This window comes from Pygocentrus nattereri, chromosome 23 (genome assembly GCF_015220715.1).
Source record: "Pygocentrus nattereri isolate fPygNat1 chromosome 23, fPygNat1.pri, whole genome shotgun sequence".
Taxonomy (NCBI): domain Eukaryota; kingdom Metazoa; phylum Chordata; class Actinopteri; order Characiformes; family Serrasalmidae; genus Pygocentrus; species Pygocentrus nattereri.
Genome location: NC_051233.1, coordinates 17,266,714 through 17,287,775, shown reverse-complemented (window position 1 = coordinate 17,287,775; position 21,062 = coordinate 17,266,714). Strand labels below are relative to the sequence as shown.

Here is a 21,062-nt window from a genome sequence, read left to right as displayed (position 1 = left end):
CTTTTTGACGATCTTTTTCTAGATTTGTCTGCCTCTCTGTTATCGGTATTTGACCCTTGCCTGGTTACCATTTACGTTTTCGCCTCGCGCCTGTGTGTTTAGTCGTTTTGCTCGGTTTTTACCTGGATTGCTTTTGTGACCACGGTCTTGGAATTCCCAAATGATATTCCATATATATCAAAGTTCATTCTAAATATATAAATGTTCATTCCATATATATCAACGTTCATTCCATATATATCAATGTTCATTCCATATATATCAACGTTCATTCCATATATATCAGTGTTCATTCCATATATATCAATGTTCATTCCATATATATCAACGTTCATTCCATATATATCAATGTTCATTAAATATTTCCTGTTATATATAATATACGTAATATACGTTATATATATATATATATATATATATATATATATATATATATATATATATATAGTTATGTATATATATAGTCATGTATATATACATATATATAGTTACGTATATATAGAGTCATGTATACATATATGTATATATATGACTATATATACACGTAACTATATATATATATATACACGACACATGTATATGTATACGTAACTATATGTGTGTGTATATATATATATATATATATATATATATACTCCCCCCTCCAGATGGCGCTACTAACCCAGCCATCTCTTTCTCTCTGCCCCCTTCATCTCCGTCTGATTTTGTTTTTGCCCCTAAATCAGCGCGGTTCTGGCCGGTGGCAGTGCTCACAGTTTGACCCCCCTCCCTGCCCTTTATGATGTTCCTAAGTGCCCTTGGGTCTCTGAGCTCGTTTTAGTTTTTTTGCGTGTTTTTGTGCATCGGCTCTCCGATTCGTCTCCAGCAGCGCACCACCGTCTGTGGACCCGATGGCGAAGAATACGTTGCCATCGCGCTTCAGGAAGGTGGACGTGGACGAGTTCGACGAGAATAAGTTCGTGGAGGAGCACGACGAAGCGACCGAGCAGCCGGGGCCGGACACCGGGGAGGTTGACAACCTCATCAGGCAATATCCTATGGCGGCTGTGGTTGGTGCTTTGATTGCTTTTGGTTTGGTTTTGTTTTTTGGTCTTTCCTGAGTCCTAGAGCTGCTGACCTATGCAGCGGCCTTATCTGAGCTAATGGACACTGTCTCTACACAAGATACTAGTATAGAAGTCTTCAAATAAAGTTCATTATGACCGTAAGGTTGAACCTGCGTTAAAAACACTGAACGTGCTACTTGGATATTAAACATCAAACCGTGGCAATTTCTAGTGTGCTAATTATTTCAGTCCTTTTTGGCTGGTTGTCAGCACTAAAGGGAATACCGCGAGCACTAGCCACGTTTACATGCAGCCTAATAATCCGACTAATAGCTCAATCGGAATAGAATACGTCCGTGTAAACACCTCAATCGGAATAGTCCAGTCCGATTGAGGCCATTCGGAATACAGTTTCTATCCGATTGAACGAGGTGGGTAAGCCTCTAAATAATCCGTTAAATAGAAGAATAATAGCCGTGTAAACGTCTGAATCCAATTACACTCCAATCGGAACGTGTAAGTACGTTCTGCGTCATAGCGAAATGTTTATAACGTTCAACACGGCGGAACAGAAACTGGTCTGCAGAGGAGCCGAAGTTTATACTCTGAGCTTTAAAGGACGGCGGCAGGACGGGCGTCCAGCTCATGTGTCTCCGAGCGCGACGTCTTCCTCTCGGCCTTCTTTAATAAGGACGTTTTTCTGAGTGTGACATCAGTCTCACGCCGACTGCATCGGACTTGATGTTCGTTGTCATGGTAACGTTTACGCTAAGTGCTGCTCCATGCATGCGCGTCATTTTGCATAGGATTACTTATAGTGAGCATGTAAACGAAGATTTCCATCAGACTGTTGAACAGAGTGAGAATAAACACCTCAGTCTGGATTTGTAATCCGATTGTATTCAATCGAATTGGCTGAAATCTTTGCTTGAAAACACAGCCAGTGTCAAAGTTGCATTCAGATTGGGGTCATAGAGAGTATAAACATGTTAAACAAAAGTAATTCCTGATGTGCTATGCTATTCTTCACACTTTTGTTCACTGTTTTGCTCTCAGCAATGTAGGCTAATTAGCTGGGCTAATCGGGCAAGGTCTCTACAACTGCACCACAATTTCAAGCTTTTAAAATAGGTGAGATAGTTACAGGATGTACGATATAGGTACAATCTGCATTTAAACAATGGATTTTCATCTTCAATATAAAACATAATGCCTAAGTAATTCCTGGTGTGCAGTTTTTGTGCAGTTGTGGTCCCCCTGTTGCTCTCTGGCATTTGGGCTAGTTATTTAAAGCATAGAAACCTGGAAATGGGACAGAACTAACGTTTAGACTGAATATCCTCACTGTTGGAACAAAACCTCATGTCTCAAAAAAAAAAATGTTCTTAACTTAAAATGGAAGTTACTGTAAAAAAAATTCCAATATTCCAGTTCCAAATTATTTTGAATCATTGTCATAATCACTGTTGGTTCACTCATTATGATTTGTTACACAATATCACCACAATAAGGTCAGCTGGCGTTTTCAGAGTAAGGAACAAAAAACTGGCAAAAACGAAGATATACAGTTTTGTCCAAGTACTGTTCTTGAGCATGGAACATCAAACTTCCTGAAGTTCTCATTTGTGGGACATTTATAATCATTCTTGAGCACTGACTGCTACTAGTGTGAAGATAATTTCCTGCTACATAATATTTGTCTATGTAGTTTTTTCTCATCTGTGTGCTGTTTACTAGCCATTCATAGACAAGAACAGATTGTGTTTTTTGTTGTTTGTCACATTTAGTCTTTAAACAATGGCTGCAAACTTTAAGGTACTGTGAAAAATATTTAAATGTTTTTTTTTTTTGCGATTTCCTTTAGTTTCTAGATACAGAAATTATCAGTTTTTTTGTGCAAACTGTCTAATTCAGTCGTTGAGATGTAAACAAAGTAATTGAGTGCTTTGATGTGATGTACGTCTTAAAGAAGCCAGCTAACTCATAATTCTTTATCATGGTATTACAGGCATGCAGGGGTCATGATATCTACAGTGCAGATGTAGCCATTTTACTTAATGTTCATAATTATAAAGTAGTGATGAATAAAAAGAAATCCTTGAACTATTCTACCTTACAATGTGATGAATGTATTTAAGAAGTAAGTAAGCATTAGAATAAAACTGTGCAGTGTCTCAGACTTAAGGCCTTATATTCATAACCCTTTCACATTGTAGCTTTTAGTTGCGTTATATTTATTGACATCTAGTTTCTATCACCACCGCTGTAAACAATTCTGCATTTCACATCAAACTACACTGATTGTCTTTATTTACATCCTAATGTTTTAATTATGCAGTGCTTTTGAAAAATTAGTCTACTTTTAATAGTCAAGACACCAGACTAATCTGGACCCTCAGCTGTCCATAACCTGTTTGAGTACATATGTCTGTTTCCCATCTCACAACAGGGAAAGTAGACAGGGGCCTGTGCAGGTTGTATGGTCACATAATGTCTTATGTGACGCTATTGTTAACAGCAAATAAACAACAGTACATTTACATTTACAGCATTTAGCAGACACTCTTATCCAGAGCGACTTACAAGAAGTGCTTTGTCAATCTAGAGAAAGTATCTTTGCTAGTTACCAGTAGCTTAGAGAAAAGACAGTCCTGAGCTCAGATACTGCTAGAAACAAAATGTCACTGCAGACACCAAGAGAAAAAGAAATGGAGTTGAACGCAGAACTCTGTGCCATTCAATGCAATACAATAACAATAAGATACGATACAATAAACTACAATACAGTAGCATCAGTTGTAAAGCTTCAGTGAGTTGCACTGCATTTTGTGCTGCACCCATTTGCTCTGACTTGGCATACTTGGTACCCTTGCAGGAGGGGTAACAAAAAATTAGCATGGGTACTCAGGTACAGCACAGTTAACTTGGTAATGAAAATGATGCCGAAAGGTGATCATGGTTTAGTAACAGTGCCATACTGCACTGCCCAGTGAAAAAACATGTTTATTAAGCCCATGGAAGTCATTTTAAAGACCTTATTAACAATGCTTGCCAATATTGTGCTAAAGATTGTGCAACTCCATCGCAGAGTTTATTACTGTAGTAAAGGTGGAAGAGCTCCCTTGGCTTTACATTTGGTGTAGTCAAAAGAATAATAGAATAATGTGGATAGGGCTGCCACTACCAATTATTTTTCTATCAGGTAATCTCTTAACTATTTTATTTTATTTGATTAGTTTATAAACCTAAATGATAAATTTTTCTTCAACAAAATGTAAACAAAGGTTTACACATTAAAGTGCAAAACTGTAGTTTTAAACTAGCAACTTCAGCATGATAAAATTAATAAAAAGAGGCCTTATTGTTTGTCAGCAGTGCAAAATCAAAAGAAGTCCAAGTTTCTTTGTATTTATTTGTATTTATAGGATTCCTCAGACAAGGAAATGTGCTTAAACTAATCGCAGAAAAAAAATAATAAGATACATGTCAAGCCAAACATGCATGAACCAACAAACTGGCACCATCAAACAACTTAATATAAGCCCAGTATCTAGTCCAAACATTTTCTTAAACACTTATTCAATAGAACTTCAAGGACAGCAGATTTTTAAAAGCTCTACCTACTAATTATAATTCAATAAACATGAAGAGACAACAGTTAAGGTGGTTTTGCCTTTTCTTGTGGTCCGTGATCGCAAACTGCCTAAGTGTTTTCCTTTCAGGTGTTTGTGCATTGCGCTAATGCTGTGGTGGTATACCATGGATATTTGGCAAAGTGTACAGACCACCTTTTTGTTTTAAGTACTCTCATAAATGTAATACTTGTATGTAATACTTGTGACGCCTTTGGTCTTTGGAAGCTTTGAGGGGGGGGGTTACTGACTATCATATTAATTCCTTACATATTTATTCCTTAAATCACACTCCTTTTTTTTTTTTTTTTTTTTTTTTAAAGTGATGGTTTTGCCAGAAGTCAAACTTAATTTTACCCATAGCCCAAATGTAGTCGTCAGTTAAGATAAGATTGGTATCTTGCATCTTTAATTGCGGTGAAGTTATGAACTAACCAGTAATGAAAATATTTACCCATCCATTATGATCATACTAACTGCATGCCAGAATCATCATTCCTTGGTCACTTACCAGGTATCTTGTCAGGTATCAGTATCTAGCCACTATCAGCAGAAAATGCTAGGTCAGATATTGGAGGGGAGTCCTGTAACAAAGCTAGTCTGAAAAAGTACCCATTGTATTTCTTCAGGTTGAGTAGTAGAGGGGGTTGTTGAGTGGAGATGTTTGAACATGATGGCTGTTTTTAGACGTTTCTCTGAAGTAATATGCTTCAGTTAAAAAACTACAGTTTAAAGTTATTTTGTTTTTAGTTAATAAATCTGATAAATCCAAGTAATCATGCATTTCTTATTTTCAGAGATAACTGTTATACAGTGTCAGAAAGCACACAAGCAATAGCAGTTTATACCATGCAGTAGGTTTTCAATAGGCAAGTCTGTGCTCTGTTACAGGTGTGCCTAATACTTGAATCACACAGTGCACGTTGGTAGATCGCGCATCCCTTAGACAGGCTATGAAATTTCAACACGGTCTTACTTTTTGTCATGGTGAGCAGGTCTCTGTGATTGACATGAAATGTGGCCATTGTCTTTATTACTTCTTGTTACCATAACTATGCGACAGCCCCCCAAATTTGCTGTGACTTTGCCTCTCTAGCGAAGTAGAAAGATTTTTTTTTTGCAACCTACACTGACTGTTTCAGAAGATGACCTAGCACAAAGAAACCAAACACTTGCCTCTTCCATGCAGAGCTATTTTGCAACCACCAAAAAATTAACAGAAGACGTGACGTAAATATTAGATAAAACTCAAACCTCATGTCGTGTTTTTTTTAAACATCGTGCCACTTTACAGGGAAATATAAACATATATCATTTAGAAGATGAAGAATATTTTAATCCTTTATTTCATGTTGGGTTTCAGCACCTCTCCAAAAGTGCTTTGCTGTCATCTCGCAGCATCCTCCGTCTGTTCTCGTGCATGTGCAGACTGAGAAATCGGGGTACAAGTATATATGCACTGAGAAATCTGAATACTGAGCTAAAATCCAGCTCTCTTTATTGGATTTCTTAATCAGAGTGTGGTGTTTACATGACCATTTGAATAATCAGATAATGTGATAATCCAATTATGATCACATTGAGTGCATATATATATATATATATATACACACACACACACACACACTCAATTTCAATTCAAATGCATCTTCTTGATTTGCCAAGTAGCCAGCTTCCAAAGAAGGGGATCATCAAAAGGAATTTTTGAACTATAGACAGCTACTAACATAACAAATTCCCAGCAAAACGTGAATGCCGGAAGAAAAAAAACTGGCTGACATTCAGTGCAAATCATTAGAATAAGGTTATTGAGATTTTTAGTCATGTGCTGAATAATGCTGAATATCAATATAGGCCACTGAAGTGCATTAAAGAAAACTTTTTTAAAAGAATGAAGCCATTTTTTACAGGTAGATTACAGTGACCTGTCCACTGGAAAAAGTAGATATCAAGCCACAAAAGTATGGGCACCCCTGCTCTATTACATGGAAGCTACATTAGTTTTATAGCTTCACTGCAAACTAAAGAAGCAAACCTGTGTTGACTGACAGGCTGCAAAGATTCTTTAGGAGTGGCCCACACTCCAGCTCCTGTATCTGTTGTTTCAATTTAAAAGCTCTCTGCAGAGTTTTAAATGACGACTTCATGACATTTCATAAAATTCTGACGCAGTGACAGCTGCTGCTCTAAAACAAATTTAGCGGAATCACTGGACCAGGGTGCACTGGACCAATCAAGAGAACTGGTGCTCCTGAATTAAAATAAACATAATTTGAACTTTTTAATTCCCTCTCTTTCATTCAGTCAGAGAGGGTATTTGATTTAGATCTTTCCCACATTGTGAAAGCCCTTAATCACCTAAATGAAAATATAGGCTGCAATTTTCAGTCATTCATTATGCCATTTTCTTTGTTTCATTTATTTCATCTGTGTTCCTGTTTATTTTAATGTAATCAACACAAAGTATGTCTTTGTACCAGCAGTTCTTATTAGTTTTGCCTGCAAACCTATTTGTTTGACAGCCATTTTTTTACTGTAGTTTCATAGTTTCATATTTATTGAAATAAACCAGCCATTAGGGGTTTACTTTGTGTACTTCTGGTGCTGGTCCCAAGCCCGGATAAATGGTGAGGGTTGCGTCAGGAAGGGCATCCGGCATAAAACTTGTGCCAAAACTATCATGCGGATCACAAATATGATTGCCATACCAGATCGGTCGAGGCCCGGGTTAACAATGACCGCCTCCGGTGCTGTTGAACAGCAGGGTGCAGGTTGAAATTGGACTACTGTAGGCCGAAGACCATAAAAGAGGAGAGGAGGAAGGCGGGTTAGAAGGCAGCGAGAGAGAAGGAAAGGCAGGAGTGTGGAGGTTAGAGTAGGGACTCTGAACATAGGGACAATGACTGGTAAAGGCAGAGAGCTTGCAGACATGATGGAGAGAAGGAAGGTGATTGTAAAGGAGATTGGAGATTTTAAAGGGGTACCAGGGGAAAGTGTAGCAAGGCAGCATAGGGTGGTTGTCTGTAGAATGAGATTAGAAACAAAGAGGAGGAAGAGAGTGAAGACAGAGCCAAAGATTAGATGGTGGAAGCCGAAGGAGGAGGATGGTTGCAGGCAGTTCAGGGAAAAATTGCAACAGGCCCTTGGGGGTAGTGAGGAGCTACCTGAGGACTGGGAAACTACAGCTAAGGTGGTGAGAGAAACTGGCAAGAATGTGTTGGGTGTTTCGTCTGGTCAGAGGAAAGAAGACAAGGAAAGTTGGTGGTGGAATGAGGAAGTCCAGGAGAGTATTCAGAAGAAGAAGGCAGCTAAGAAAAAGTGGGATAACCAGAGAGATGAAGGAAGTAGGCGGGAGTACTGTGAGGCTAGTTGCATAGCGAAAAGAATGGTGGCAAAGGCAAAGGCTCAGGCCTATGATGAGCTGTATGAGAGGCTAGACAGTAAAGAAGGAGTAAAGGACTTGTATCGTTTGGCTAAACAGAGAGAGCTGGAAAGGATGTACAGCAGGTTAGGCTGATAAAGGATAGAGATTGAAATGTACTAGTGAGTGAACAGAGAGTGTTGAGTGGATGGAAGGAGTACTTTGAAGAACTAATGAATGAGGAAAACGAGAGAGAGAGGAGGACAATGGGGGGAGAGATAGTGGATCAGGAAGTGCAGAGAATTGGTAAGGTGGAAGTCAGGGCAGCTTTAAAAAGGATGAACAATGGAAAGGCAGTTGGTCCAGATGACAAACCTGTGGAGGTATGGAGATGTTTAGGAGAGAAGGCAGTGGACTTTTTAACCAGGTTGTTTAACAAATTCCTGGAGAGTGAGAGGATGCCTGATGAGTGGAGAAGCAGTGTACTGGTCCCCATTTTTGAGAACAAGGGTGATGTGCAGAGCTGCAATAACTACAGAGTATAAAGTTGATGAGCCACACCATGAAGGTATGGGAGAGAGTTGTTGAAGCAAGGCTAAGGCGAGAGGTTCAGATCAGTGAGCAGCAGTTTGGTTTCATGCCCAGAAAGAGTACCACAGTTGCAATTTTTGCAATGAGAGTGTTGGTAGAGAAGTACAGAGAAGGTCAGAAGGAGCTGCATTGTGTCTTTGTGGATCTAGAGAAGGTATATGATAGGGTGCCAAGAGAGGAACTGTGGTACTGTATGAGGAAGTCAGGTGTAGCTGAAAAGTATGTCAGGGTGGTGCAGGACATGTATGAGGATAGTGAGACAGTGGTGAGGTGTGCAGTTGGAGTGACAAATGGTTTCAAGGTGAAGGTAGGGTTCCATCAGGGATCAGCTTTGAGCCCCTTCTTATTTGCAATGGTGATGGACAGATGAGTTCAGGCAGGAGGCTCCATGGACCATGATGTTTGCAGATGACATTGTAATCTGTGGTGAGAGCAGAGAGCAGGTAGAAGAGAATCTGGAGAGGTGGAGGTTTGCACTGGAGAGGAGAGGAATGAAGGTCAGTAGAGACAAGACGGAATGCATGTGTGTGAATGAGAGGGAGGCAGGTGGAAAGGTGAAGATGCAAGGAGTAGAGGTCGTAAAGGTGGATGACTGCAAATATCTTGGGTCAAACATCCAGAGCAATGGACAATGTAGAAAAGAGGTGAAGAAGAGGGTGCAGGCAGGATTAAGTGGGTGGAGACAGGTGTCAGGGCTGATGTGTGACAGAAGGATAGCAGCAAGAGTGAAAGGGAAGGTTTACAAGACAGTAGTGCATCCTGCTATGATGTATGGTTTGGAGACTGTGGCTCTGTCTAAAAGACAGGAGGCTGAGCTGGAGGTGGCGGAGATGAAGATGCTGAGATTTTCATTAGGAGTGACAAGGATGGACAAGATTAGAAATGAGCAGATCAGAGGGACATTGAAGGTAGAGCAGTTTGGAGATAAAGCCAGAGAGGCCAGGTTGAGATGGTTTGGACATGTGTTGAGGAGGAATATTGGATATATTGGTCAAAGAATGTTGGAGATGGAGCTGCCAGGTAGAAGGAGAAGAGGTAGACCTCAGAGAAGGTTTATGGATGTAGTGAAGGTGTACATGGAGATGGTTGGTGTAAAAGTAGAGGCAGTGGATAGGGCAAGATGTTGGCAGATGATGTGCTGTGGCGACCCCTAAAGGGAACAGCCGAAAGAAGAAGAGGTTATTTATTGAAATAGCTTTTTTTATAATAATGCATTTTTTTGCATTCAATAGGCTCGTTAGATAGACATGTTGGAAATTAAATGATGAATGATACTGCAAACTTGGTTAATTTTGGAATTTAAAAAATTTTCAAACTCAATGCAGTACATTTAAGAGCTGTTTGGTAGCCGAAAGGGATGGTTCTGAGCTATAAGAGGGCCATTGAGCTGCTAAACCTTTTGTCTTACAAGATTTACAAAAAGTTTTTACTAAATTTGAAGAGGGTTGAAATGCTAATAAAAAAATAGAAAGCAGTGATTAGTGAATTGTTTAATCTGTATCTAATTAAAAAGAGAACAGAAAATTATGAATTTCTGATTTTTTTTTTGCTTGTTTTTTGTAAACAAATGCATATATATTGGTAAATAAATGCTCGTTCCAAATTTGATACTTGCAACACATTCCAAAAAAGTTGGAACAAGAGTTTACCTCTTTTACCTTTTTGCCTTTGTACTTATAAATGTGAATGAAAATGTGTGTATCCATTAACAGATATGTTTAAAAAATGAAATTGAGGCTTCCGGTTCCGGGCGGTGTGGTGTAGGTCGCAGAACTCACAGGCTCCATAGAGCAAAATTATAAATATTATTCATCTTACTCCACATTAGATTATTCTTATATCAGATGCTGTATTGAACCTTGTTTCACCTTTTGCAACATTTATATTTGCCGACATGCCTCCAAAACCTCGAATTCTTCACAGCCTCTCATCGGCTTGGTGTTAGGCGCGTCCTCCTTGGCCTCACCTGATGCATCTCTACTACGCAGCTGTCCCACTTCTCTCAATTTGGCTAAAGAGCTTGCTGCCCTGAAAACTGAAATCATTGCGAAGTTTCACACAATTTCAAAGGAATATCATTCCAAGATTCGAGTAGAACTTCAGGAACTGAGATCTGAACTCCTCCGAGATAACGCTGCACTTAAGACCGAAATTGCTTGATGCGAGGACCTGGAGGCTCGTTCAGGCCGACAAAATATTAGACTCATTGGAATTCCGGATTTGCGATTCATCTTATCCAGCTCCAGCGTGTCTGAACTTTTGAGAGAGGCATTTTCCCTGGATAAAAGTCCACTTGTGGATAGAGCACATCGTTCACTAGCACCCTGTCCAAAACCCAATGAGCCCCCTCGCCCAATAATAGCGAAATTGCACTATTGCACTATCCTGACTTTACACCCAAAGTAGCCAAGGCCAGGGTGGAAAAAACTGCGTACAAATATATGGGAAAGTCACACGAGTTTACTTCTGCAGGTGAAGCCGAACGATTCATAACCACGATGTCCGGGAGATGTATTGCCAGCGTTGTTACGGCGCGATATTCACATTCATTTATACTGTGAATTTATTGTTTACTCAGCAGCTTTGATATACTTTAACCTATTGTTGATTTGCGTATGTGTCGCAATATTTTGTTTGTTAATAGTTTCATCCATAAAATTGATGGCTGTAAGAATTTAGAATATTTGGTGTGCATTATGTTGTGTATTGTGTTGCATTTCAGTAAGACTCTTATTTTGAAGTAAGTATCCTCCCGCTCTCTCTTGTTGTGTCACACTGCAAAAAGTGAGTTAGTAAAAAGAAACAGACAAGCTGATTCACACTACCTCCTTGTTGGTCTCAATTATTTACTAGTGTTGAATGAAGACGTTGCTCACCAGCACACAACACTACAGTGGCGATGAGATTATTTTCCGAAGAACCTACATTACCTGTGGACTTTTGGCCAGACAGAGAGAGGGAGAAGTGCTGCAATCAATACAGTAAGTTGCTGAAGTCTGGTGGCAGTAATACGACAGCAAAATGCCAGGCTATATTGGAAAACTTGATGCCTTCGATAGTTCAACAGACAACTGGATGATGTATATTGAGAGGATTGAACAATATTTTAAGGCAAATGATATAGCCAGTGAAAAGAAATTGTCTGTGTTGATCAGTGCAATGGGAGGAAAAGCTTACAGCTTGTTGAGAAACTTAATGGCACCCAACAAGCCTGCAGAACTCAGCTTCAGTAAAATTGTGGAGACCATGCAAAACCACTTGTGTCCAAAGCCCTTGCAAATCGTGGAACGTTTTCGGGTTCCATAAGCGTAATCAGAACAAGGGAGAGTCTGTTTCTGCATATGTGGCTGAACTAAAGAAACTGTCTGAATATTGTGAATTCAGTGATGGGCTTAGTGATGCACTAAGAGATCGCTTAGTTTGTGGACTTTTGAAAGAAAGCATTCAAAAAAGGCTCTTAATTGAGGATAAACTCACCTTCAAGAGAGCAGGGGAAATTGCTGTTTCAATGGAAGTCGCTGCTAGAGATGCTACAGAGCTGCAATCAGGAGCAAAAGTAAGTGTACACAAACTTTACCCAAAACGAAGTGCAGTAGGACCAAGTGAACGGAAGTGTAACAAGGTTGGTCACATCCAAAGGGCTTGTCGGTCAATGAAAAATAAAAACCAGAGTAACGACAGAGACACGGTTAAGAAAACCAGACAAAATTTCACAAAACATTCAGAAGTGCATGCTGTAGATCAGCACTTGAATAGTGATGATGACATAGGACTAGGCAGCCTGGAGTGAATATGAGAAAATGTCTCACCAAAATTTCACAAGGCTAGGCCCGTTCCTTACTCCATAAGAGAAAAAGTAGCAAGTGAGTTGGATCGTATGGAAGCAAAAGGAATTTTGTCAAAAGTGGACTGGAGCCCATGGACAACACCAATAGTACCTGTCACCAAGAAAAATGGAGCTGTTCGAGTGTGTGGAGATTTCAGTTTCAATTAATCCTGTGCTAAAGGGGGAGCAATAACCACTTCCCAGAATTGACATTTTTGCTAATCTATCTGGAGGGCAACATTTCTCCTTTGAGAATTGATTGATTTGAGATTGAGATTGATTTGGCTGAGGCTTATCTCCAAATGGAAATAGAGGAGGAATCCAAGGTGTATCTTACTATAAACACACACAAGGGCCTCTATCATTTCAACAGCCTTGTTTTTTGGTATTGCGTCAGCACCAGCACTTTGGCAGAGGGCAATGGATCAGGTGCTTCAGGGCTGTCCTGGCACGCAGTGTTACTTAGATGACATCATTGTGACAGGAGAAAATGCACAGAAGCATCTTCAGAACCTAAAAACAACACTGGCAAGGCTTGCAGAGTATGGACTGAGGGCTCGTCATGATAAGTGCGAGTTTTTCAAGCCCAGTATCACTTACCTGGGGCACACCATTGAGGCACATGGGCTGCAAAAGTGCACAGAGAAAACACAGGCTGTCATACAGGCTCCACGACCAAAGGACGTGCCACAGCTAAGATCCTTTTTAGGATTTGTCAATTATTATCACAGATTTCTTCCCAATCTGGCCACGGTCCTTTATCCACTTAACAGTTTTGCTTCAAGTAGGTAGAAAATGGAACTGGACTAACAGTATAATGAAGCCTTTCAAAAAGCAAAGAAAATGGTGACATCAGATACTGTGTTCACACATTGTGACCCAGAGCTTCCACTGAAATTTGCATGTGATGCCTCACCATATGGAATCAGTGCAGTCATGTCTCATGTCATGAATGATGGAAGTGAACGCCCAATCGCCTTTGAATCACGGTCACTTACAGCGGCAGAGAAAAATTATGCGCAGATAGACTGTGAAGCATTGAACCTTGTCTGTTAGATGAACTGCACACTGGCCATTTAGGCATTGTAAAGATGAAGGCATTAGCCAGGAGCTTTGTCTGGTGGCCTGGTATAGACCAACAAATAGAACAGCTGGCAATGCGCTGTACAGGTTGTCAACATGTTCAGAAGAGGCCTAAGTCAGCCCCTTTGCATCCTTGGGAATGGCCCGCACTCCCTTGGCACATTGTCCACATTGGACAATGTGCCAAGGGAGTGTCCACATTGACTTTGCCGGACCATTTATGGGACACAATTTTCTTGTGTTAGTGGATGCCCACTCGAAATGGCCTGAGGTGTTCACTATGTCTTCTACAAAAGCCAGCGACACAATTGAAGAACTCTTTGCAAGAGCTGGTGTTCCTTAAGATTTTAGTGAGCGATAATGGTCCACAGTTCCATTCCATTCCATTCCAATGAATGGAATCAGACATTTGACTACAGCACCATATCGTCCTGCCACTAATGGCTTGGCTGAACGATTCGTGCAGAGTTTGAAAAATGCATTCAAGGCTGTGTCCAGTGAAAACATGACATTAAGGCAAAGACTTGCCTTTGCATATTTGCATGCCCATGCAACTACTAATGATTGACCTGCAATGTTGTTTTTTTGGCCGTCAACTGCGCTCTCGTCTTGACCTTCTGCGACCAAATCTCAGACGAACCGTGCAGGGGAAACAGATAAAACAAGCTGCAAGTGTCGGCAGAGAAGCTCGTCACTTCTTAGTTGAACAAACTGTCCTGGCACGAGATTACAGAGGTAATCAAAAATGGATCACCGGTACGATTGTAGCATGCACAGGACCACTCTCTTACTGGTTGCACCAGGAGTCATATGGAGACGACACATTGACCAGCTGAGGAGGACACAGATGCCTATCTGTAAAAAGTCAAGTAAAATCAGTAAAAAGAAACAGACAAGCTGATTCACACTACCTCCTTGTTGGGCTCAGTTATTTACTAGTGTTGAATGAAGACATTGCTCACCAGCACACAACACTACACATAATCTGGGTTCTCTCTCTCTCTATCTCGTGCACGTTGTTGTGTATGGGGTGAAATTATTTTATAATTCTCCATAGCTGTTTGAGTTCACTTTTAAATATGTGTGTATGTGAGTTCGTACGCGATTTGTTTCAGAATTGCTCCTATGCGGAGCCCAGACATTTTGTCTGTTACTGTTCTATCGGAGGCGTTGCTCAACTGGGTTTGACTCCTTTTGGAGTTTATTAGTGTTATGGGGTGTCTGTGTTCATGTTGTTGTTGTTGCGTGTGTGTGTGTGGTAATATTTTTTTTCTCCTTTCCTATTATTTATTTATTTATTATTTATTTATAATAATAATTATTTTATTTTTTTCTTTCCACCATCACCTGTTTGGTGCTATCTGTTGTTACATTTATCATACTCAATTAAATGGCGGATTCTAATTTAAAGGTACCACTTGGTGGGTATCCTATACAATTCTTGACTTGGAATGTGAGAGGATTGAATAATTTGATTAAATGTTTAAAAGTATCCAATCATCTGAGACATTTTAACACAGATGTGGCCTTTTTACAGGAGACACACCTCAACAGTGCAGATGATCATAAACTGACCTTTTCCTAGGTTGGTGAGTTTTTTCATTCCAAATTTAACTTTAAAATTAGAGGAGTCACGATTCTAATTAAAAAAGGAATACAGTTTGTTCCGGGTAACGCCTTTGCAGACATGGATGGCAGATATTTAATTGTGCAGGGCCTGTTATTAATGCCCCACATTTTGATGATCCTAACTTCTTGCATAAGTTATTTAATGCTATACCATCCTTAAACAATTATTTATTATTTTTGAGCAGAGATTTCATCTGTGTAGTCGACCCAACCTTGGATCATTCATCCCTCTGTGCTAGATCCAGTTTGGCAATGTCTCAGGTTCTTTTAGATTTCTTAATGGCTAATTCTATAGTAGACCCTTGGAGATTTAACAATCCAGGTGCCAAGTTGTTTTCTTTTTACTCAAATCCCCATATAAGTTATTCTCCTCTTACAGTTGATGTGAAATTGCCCAATTGTCCTTGTGTTTTGCCACAATGGAGATTCGACCCATTATTATTATCTGATTCTTCCTTCAATTCATTTATTTTATCGTCTTTAGATGACTTTGTTATGAACAATAAAATGACTCTACTTCAGCTTCTCTTTTATGGGAATCCCTGAAAGCATTCTTACGAGGACAAATCATTTTTTCACTGCCCATCGCAATAAAATGCAGAAGCTTGAGCTTCAAGATCTTCTATCAGAACTCACAAAACTTTATAAGCTTTATGATACAAACCCAACCCCATTTCTGCAGAAACGTCGTTTGGATCTTCAGACTAAATTTGATTTGATCTCGACATCCAGTGCGGAATGGCTTCTTTTACATTCACATAGTAATTATTATGAACATGGGGGGAAAAAGCATTTAGGTTGTTGGCTCACCAGTTGAAGAGACGGGTGGCATCTCGTCTGATTCCCTGTATTACAGACCAGAATGATGAGCAATGTTCAGACACATTCTCCATCAACACATCTTTCAAATTGTTTTATTCTGATCTTTATAGATCGCAGGCTGTATCCGATGTTGAGATTTCTACTTTTTTAGACAAACTGGCTTTCCCTGTTGTGAACTCATTTGCTGATCAGCTTGACTTACCACTGACCCAAAAAGACATCGACATTTCTATTAAGATCATGAAAAACAACAAAGCACCTGGCCCAGATGGGTTTCCCATCAAATTTTACAAGAAGTTTGCTGTGAAATTAGTGCCGCTTTTATTAGCAGTTTTCAACGAGTCTCAATCTTCCAGCACCTTGCCACAAACTATGACTCAGGCATCCATCTCGCTACTCTTGAAAAAAGAGAAGGACCCCACCCAGTGTGGGTCATATAGACCTATATCTCTTTTAAATGCAGGTGTAAAAATTTTGTCCAAAGCCCTGGCGCTGAGATTGGAGCAGATACTCCCTAATATTATATTGTACGATCAAAATGGCTTTATCAAGGGACGCCAGCTCTATTTCAATATCCGGATACTCTTAAATGCTATTTTCATGGATCACTCCACCTACTCTCCTGAATTGATCATTTCTCTTGACGCAGAAAAAGCCTTTGATCGTGTTGAATGGAACTAGTTGTTTGCTGTTCTACAGAGATTTGGATTTGGAGAGAAATTCAATTCATGGATAAGACTGTTATATACTGGCCCCCCAAGCGAGTGTGCACACTAATGAACTTCATTCAGAATATTTTCCATTGACCTGGGGCACTAGACAGGGATGTCCCCTCTCGCCATTGTGCTTTGCCCTAGCCATCAAACCTCTGTCAATCACTTTAAAATCTCTCCCATCGTTTAGGAGTATTGTCCGCACTGGAGTCGAGTTAAAACTATCATTATATGCTGATTTACTGCTGTATGTGACTGACCCGGTTACTTCCCTGAAACCTATAATGTCCATTTTGAATGAATTCAGTTCCATCTCAGGGTACAAGGTGAACATACAGAAGAGCAAATATTAATCAAATCAAATTTATTTGTACAGCGCTTTTTACAATGGATGATGTCACAAAGCAGCTTTACAGAATTTCGGAAAAGACAAAGTTTTAGAAGGGAGAGGGAATTAGTTTTATTCTGTCTGATGTATGTAAAACAGAGAATGTGAACATTTCCAGAGTGTGGCGAACGACTCCGGCAGATCTGACTAACAGCTTAACTAAAAGGAGAGAACCAGAAGGACACACAGACATGGCAGCACTCTGAAACAGTTTGGCATCCCTCCGCTCCACCCTCCACAAACTTGAGTGACTGTGTGCGAGCAGCAGGGGTCTCAGTTTAGTATAATTCCCTGGGTCCATGGACCTCTGGATCTGCTGCCTTTATCTAAGGGGGAACATTAGCTACCAAAAGCTAAACTGAACAAGTGAGTTTTCAGCCTAGTCTTAAAGATTGAGACTGTGTCTGAGTCCAGTTTCTGGAACAGTTTCTGGAAGATCACTCCAGAGTTTGGGGGCTTTATAAGAAAAAGCTCTTCCCCCAGCTGAAACCTTCTGAATTCTGGGGACTGTTAATAAGCCAGCACTCTGTGATCTGAGTGGTCGTGATGGCTCATAATGAGAAACAAGGTCTTGTAAGTACTCGGGAGCAAGACCATGTAGGGCTTTATAAGTCAATGAAAGGATTTTAATCAATACGGAATTTAATAGGCAGCCAATGAAGTGATGATAGCACTGGACTAATATGATCAAATTTTCTAGTTTTAGTGAGGACCCTGGCTGCGGCGTTTTGGACTAGTTTGTTTAAATTCCTGCTCGCACATCCTGACAGTGGCACGTTGCAGTAGTCTAGCCTAGAAGTAATAAAAGCGTGTACTAGTTTTTCTGCATCACGCAGGGATAGATCATTTCTTATCTTGGCAATGTTGCGAAGATGTAGAAAAGCTGTCCTAGTGATGGTGCCTATGTGTTGATCGAATGATAAATCTGAGTCTGTTAATGCCAAGATTTTTTGCTGCTGAGCCAGGTGTGGCTGGGAACGAAAATTATGAATTTTTATTATAGAAACAGACGATTTTGCATCTTCTCATTTATACAGTCAGACTAAGAACACTATAGGCATTGCAAATTTACACAGATTACCAAAAACTGTTCAGAAGTGTGTGGCTTTCCGAGATTTACGACTATACTGCAAATCAGATTCACGAATCAATCCCCATCATGTTCTCGTTATATTGTCCTTGGTAACGGCATTCAAAGTTCATAATGTCCTGGTGGAAGTGCTCGCCTTGCTCCATAGAAAAAGCTCCCATGTTCTCTTTGAACTTATCAAGATGAGCATCAAGGATATGGATTTTGACTGACATCCTGCAGCCCATTGCAGCATAGTTCTTTATCAGAGTCTGGACCAGTTGTACATAGTTTTTATCTTTATGATTGCCTAGGAAGCCGCGAACCACTGTGACAAAACTGTTCCAAGCCGCTCTCTCCTTCCTATTCAGCTTCTTGGGAAATTCACTGCACTCTATGATCTTCTTGGTTTGTGGTCTGACGAAGACACCAGCTTTGATCTTTGCTTCAGACAGCTTAGGGAAAAGATCTTGGAGGTAATTGAAAGTTCTCAACTCCTTATCTAGAGCCCTGACAAATTGTTTTATGAGCCCCAACTTGATGTGTAGTGGTGGCATCAGCACCTTGCATGGGTCCACCAATGGCTCCCACTTTACATTGTTCTTTCCCACAGTGAACTCTGTCCGCTGAGGCCAGTCCCGCCTGTGGTAGTGCGCTTTAGTATCCCGGCTGTCCCAAAGGCAAATAAAGCAAGGATACTTAGTAAAACCACCTTGGAGGCCCATCAGGAATGACACCATTTTGAAATCTCCAATAAATTCCCAGCCATACTCATCATACTTCAAGGCACCTAGCAACATCTTGCACCTAGCACCGAGTGAGCTACAGGAAGAGATGGGTACTTGTTCCCATTGTGAAGCAGCACGGCTTTGAGGCTCTTGCATGAGCTGTCTATGAAGAGACGCCACTCATTCGGGTTACAGGTGATACCTATAGCCTCGAATAGAGCGGCCACATTGTTGCAGAAGCACAGTCCGTCTTGGTGACGCTTCCTCTGACCTGTGACTTGGACGCTTTCATAATAGTTGTTCCATTGCTTGAGCCTTGATGTCAGAAGCTCAGCGTTGGACTTGGTGAGACCAAGGTCTCTGATCAGATCGTTGAGGTCTTTTTGGTTAGGGTAGTATGGCTTCCGCTCCTCATCTGCACATGAAGAGAAATCATGATCTTCAACATCTTCCTGGGTGTCTGACCTGCTGCTTTCTTCTGAAGGTGGTGTTGCTCTGTCTGGAGTTGTTGGTACAGGAAGTTCAGGGCAGTGTGGTACTGGGGCAATAGATGAAGGAATGTCAGGATACGTTACAGGCGTTGCATTTTTGCCAGTGCGACATTTGGAAGGGTCCACCATGCAGAAGTAGCAATTTGTTGAGTGATCAGTCGGTTCACGCCAAATTCTTGGGACAGCAAAATGCATGGCTCTCTTCTCTCCCCTGTACCAACCTATAAGCAAACAAAATAAATTTTGGATTGAGAAATTGACTAGTCACACTAATGACTAGTGGGATGTGTGATATTAACACAGTTTGAAATCTGTTATATATCAAACAATAAAATATATCTGTATATATTTGATATATTTAACTACAACATGTGAAAAGGTTTTAACTAAAGCTCTTTTAAACTTTAACTGATTTAAAAATTTTGCAAAATAAAAATTTAAATCTGCTATTTAAGAGAGTATCATTTATCCGCTTACCTTCAAGAGTTTTCTTGCAGTGCTCACATGTGAAATGAGGAGCCCATGGTTTGTCTTGGTCACCAACAGGCATGCCGAAGTATGCTTTGTAGGCCTCACACATCTTAGCAGATGCTTCGACAGAGTACTTTTTCGCTCTTGTCTTTATAAAATGGCCACATACATAGCAAAATGCGTCTGCTGGATGTATGCAACCTCTTGATGCCATCTAAGTTGACTAAGTTGCTGTGTACTGTAAGGAAAAAGGATGTCTCTCCAAACTCGATAAAAATGGTCAATCTTTATTCCATGCAGTATCAAAGTACAAGAGTGTACTGAGGATACAGGGAATGTTGTGGTCTATTGTATCGAAAACCGCGCTAAGGTCAAGTAGCACTAAGAGATATATGTAGCCTTGATCAGAGGCAAGAAGATCATTTGTTATCTTAACTAGAGCTGACTCAGTGCTGTGGTGTGGCCTGAATCCAGATTGAAATTTTTCATATATATGGTTCTTGTGTAGATATGAACTAAGTTGTTGGGCCACAGCTTTTTCTAAGATCTTTGATATAAATGGTAAGTTAGAAACAGGCCGGTAATTAGACAAAACGGCGACATCAAGATTTGGTTTCTTGATCAGGGGTTTGATAACTGCTAGTTTAAAAGCTTTGGGTACATGGCCCAGACTAAGGGACGAGTTTACAATAGTTGAAATAGGGTTTATAATAACTGGCAGTACTTCTTTGAGTAATTTTGATGGAATTGCATCGAGTATGCAGGTTGTGCAATTTGCGGAAGAGATAATCTTCTCTAGTTCTAGCTGTGGGAGTGGGTAAAAAGTTTCCAGGCTCTTTTCTACAACTGTGTTTTGTTCTATATCAGCCAAGTCAGATGACAGCCAGGGTGGATTCGAATGTGATACTGTGGATTGAATTTGTTGTCTAATATTTTCAATTTTATTATTAAAGAAGTCCATAAAAACTTCACTAGTGAGAGTTGCTGAAATTTTTTTTGATTTGGGAAATCACATTAAACAGAACTCTAGGATTATACTTATTTTTCTCGATCAGCGAGGCCAGATATGCTGAGCAAGCTTCAGTGAGTGCGTTTCTATACTCTATAAGGCCGTCCTTCCAGTGGAACACTTCTAGTTTGGTTTGACGCCATTTCCGCTCTAATTTCCGAGCTGTTTGTTTTAAGGTCTGGGTTTTATCATTGTACCACGGG

General features: G+C 40.2%; 1 protein-coding gene across 1 annotated transcript in view; it reads left to right on the top strand.

The window, feature by feature from the left end:
• Positions 1–662: 662 nt before the first annotated feature.
• Positions 663–21,062, top strand: part of arpc5lb (actin related protein 2/3 complex, subunit 5-like, b) — a 54,495-nt gene continuing 34,095 nt past the window's right edge. Inside the window, exon 1 of the mRNA XM_017721151.2 lies at positions 663–1,030. Coding sequence (XP_017576640.1) covers positions 891–1,030 — 140 coding nt within the window. The 5' untranslated portion in view covers positions 663–890. The remainder of the gene's footprint in view (positions 1,031–21,062) is intronic.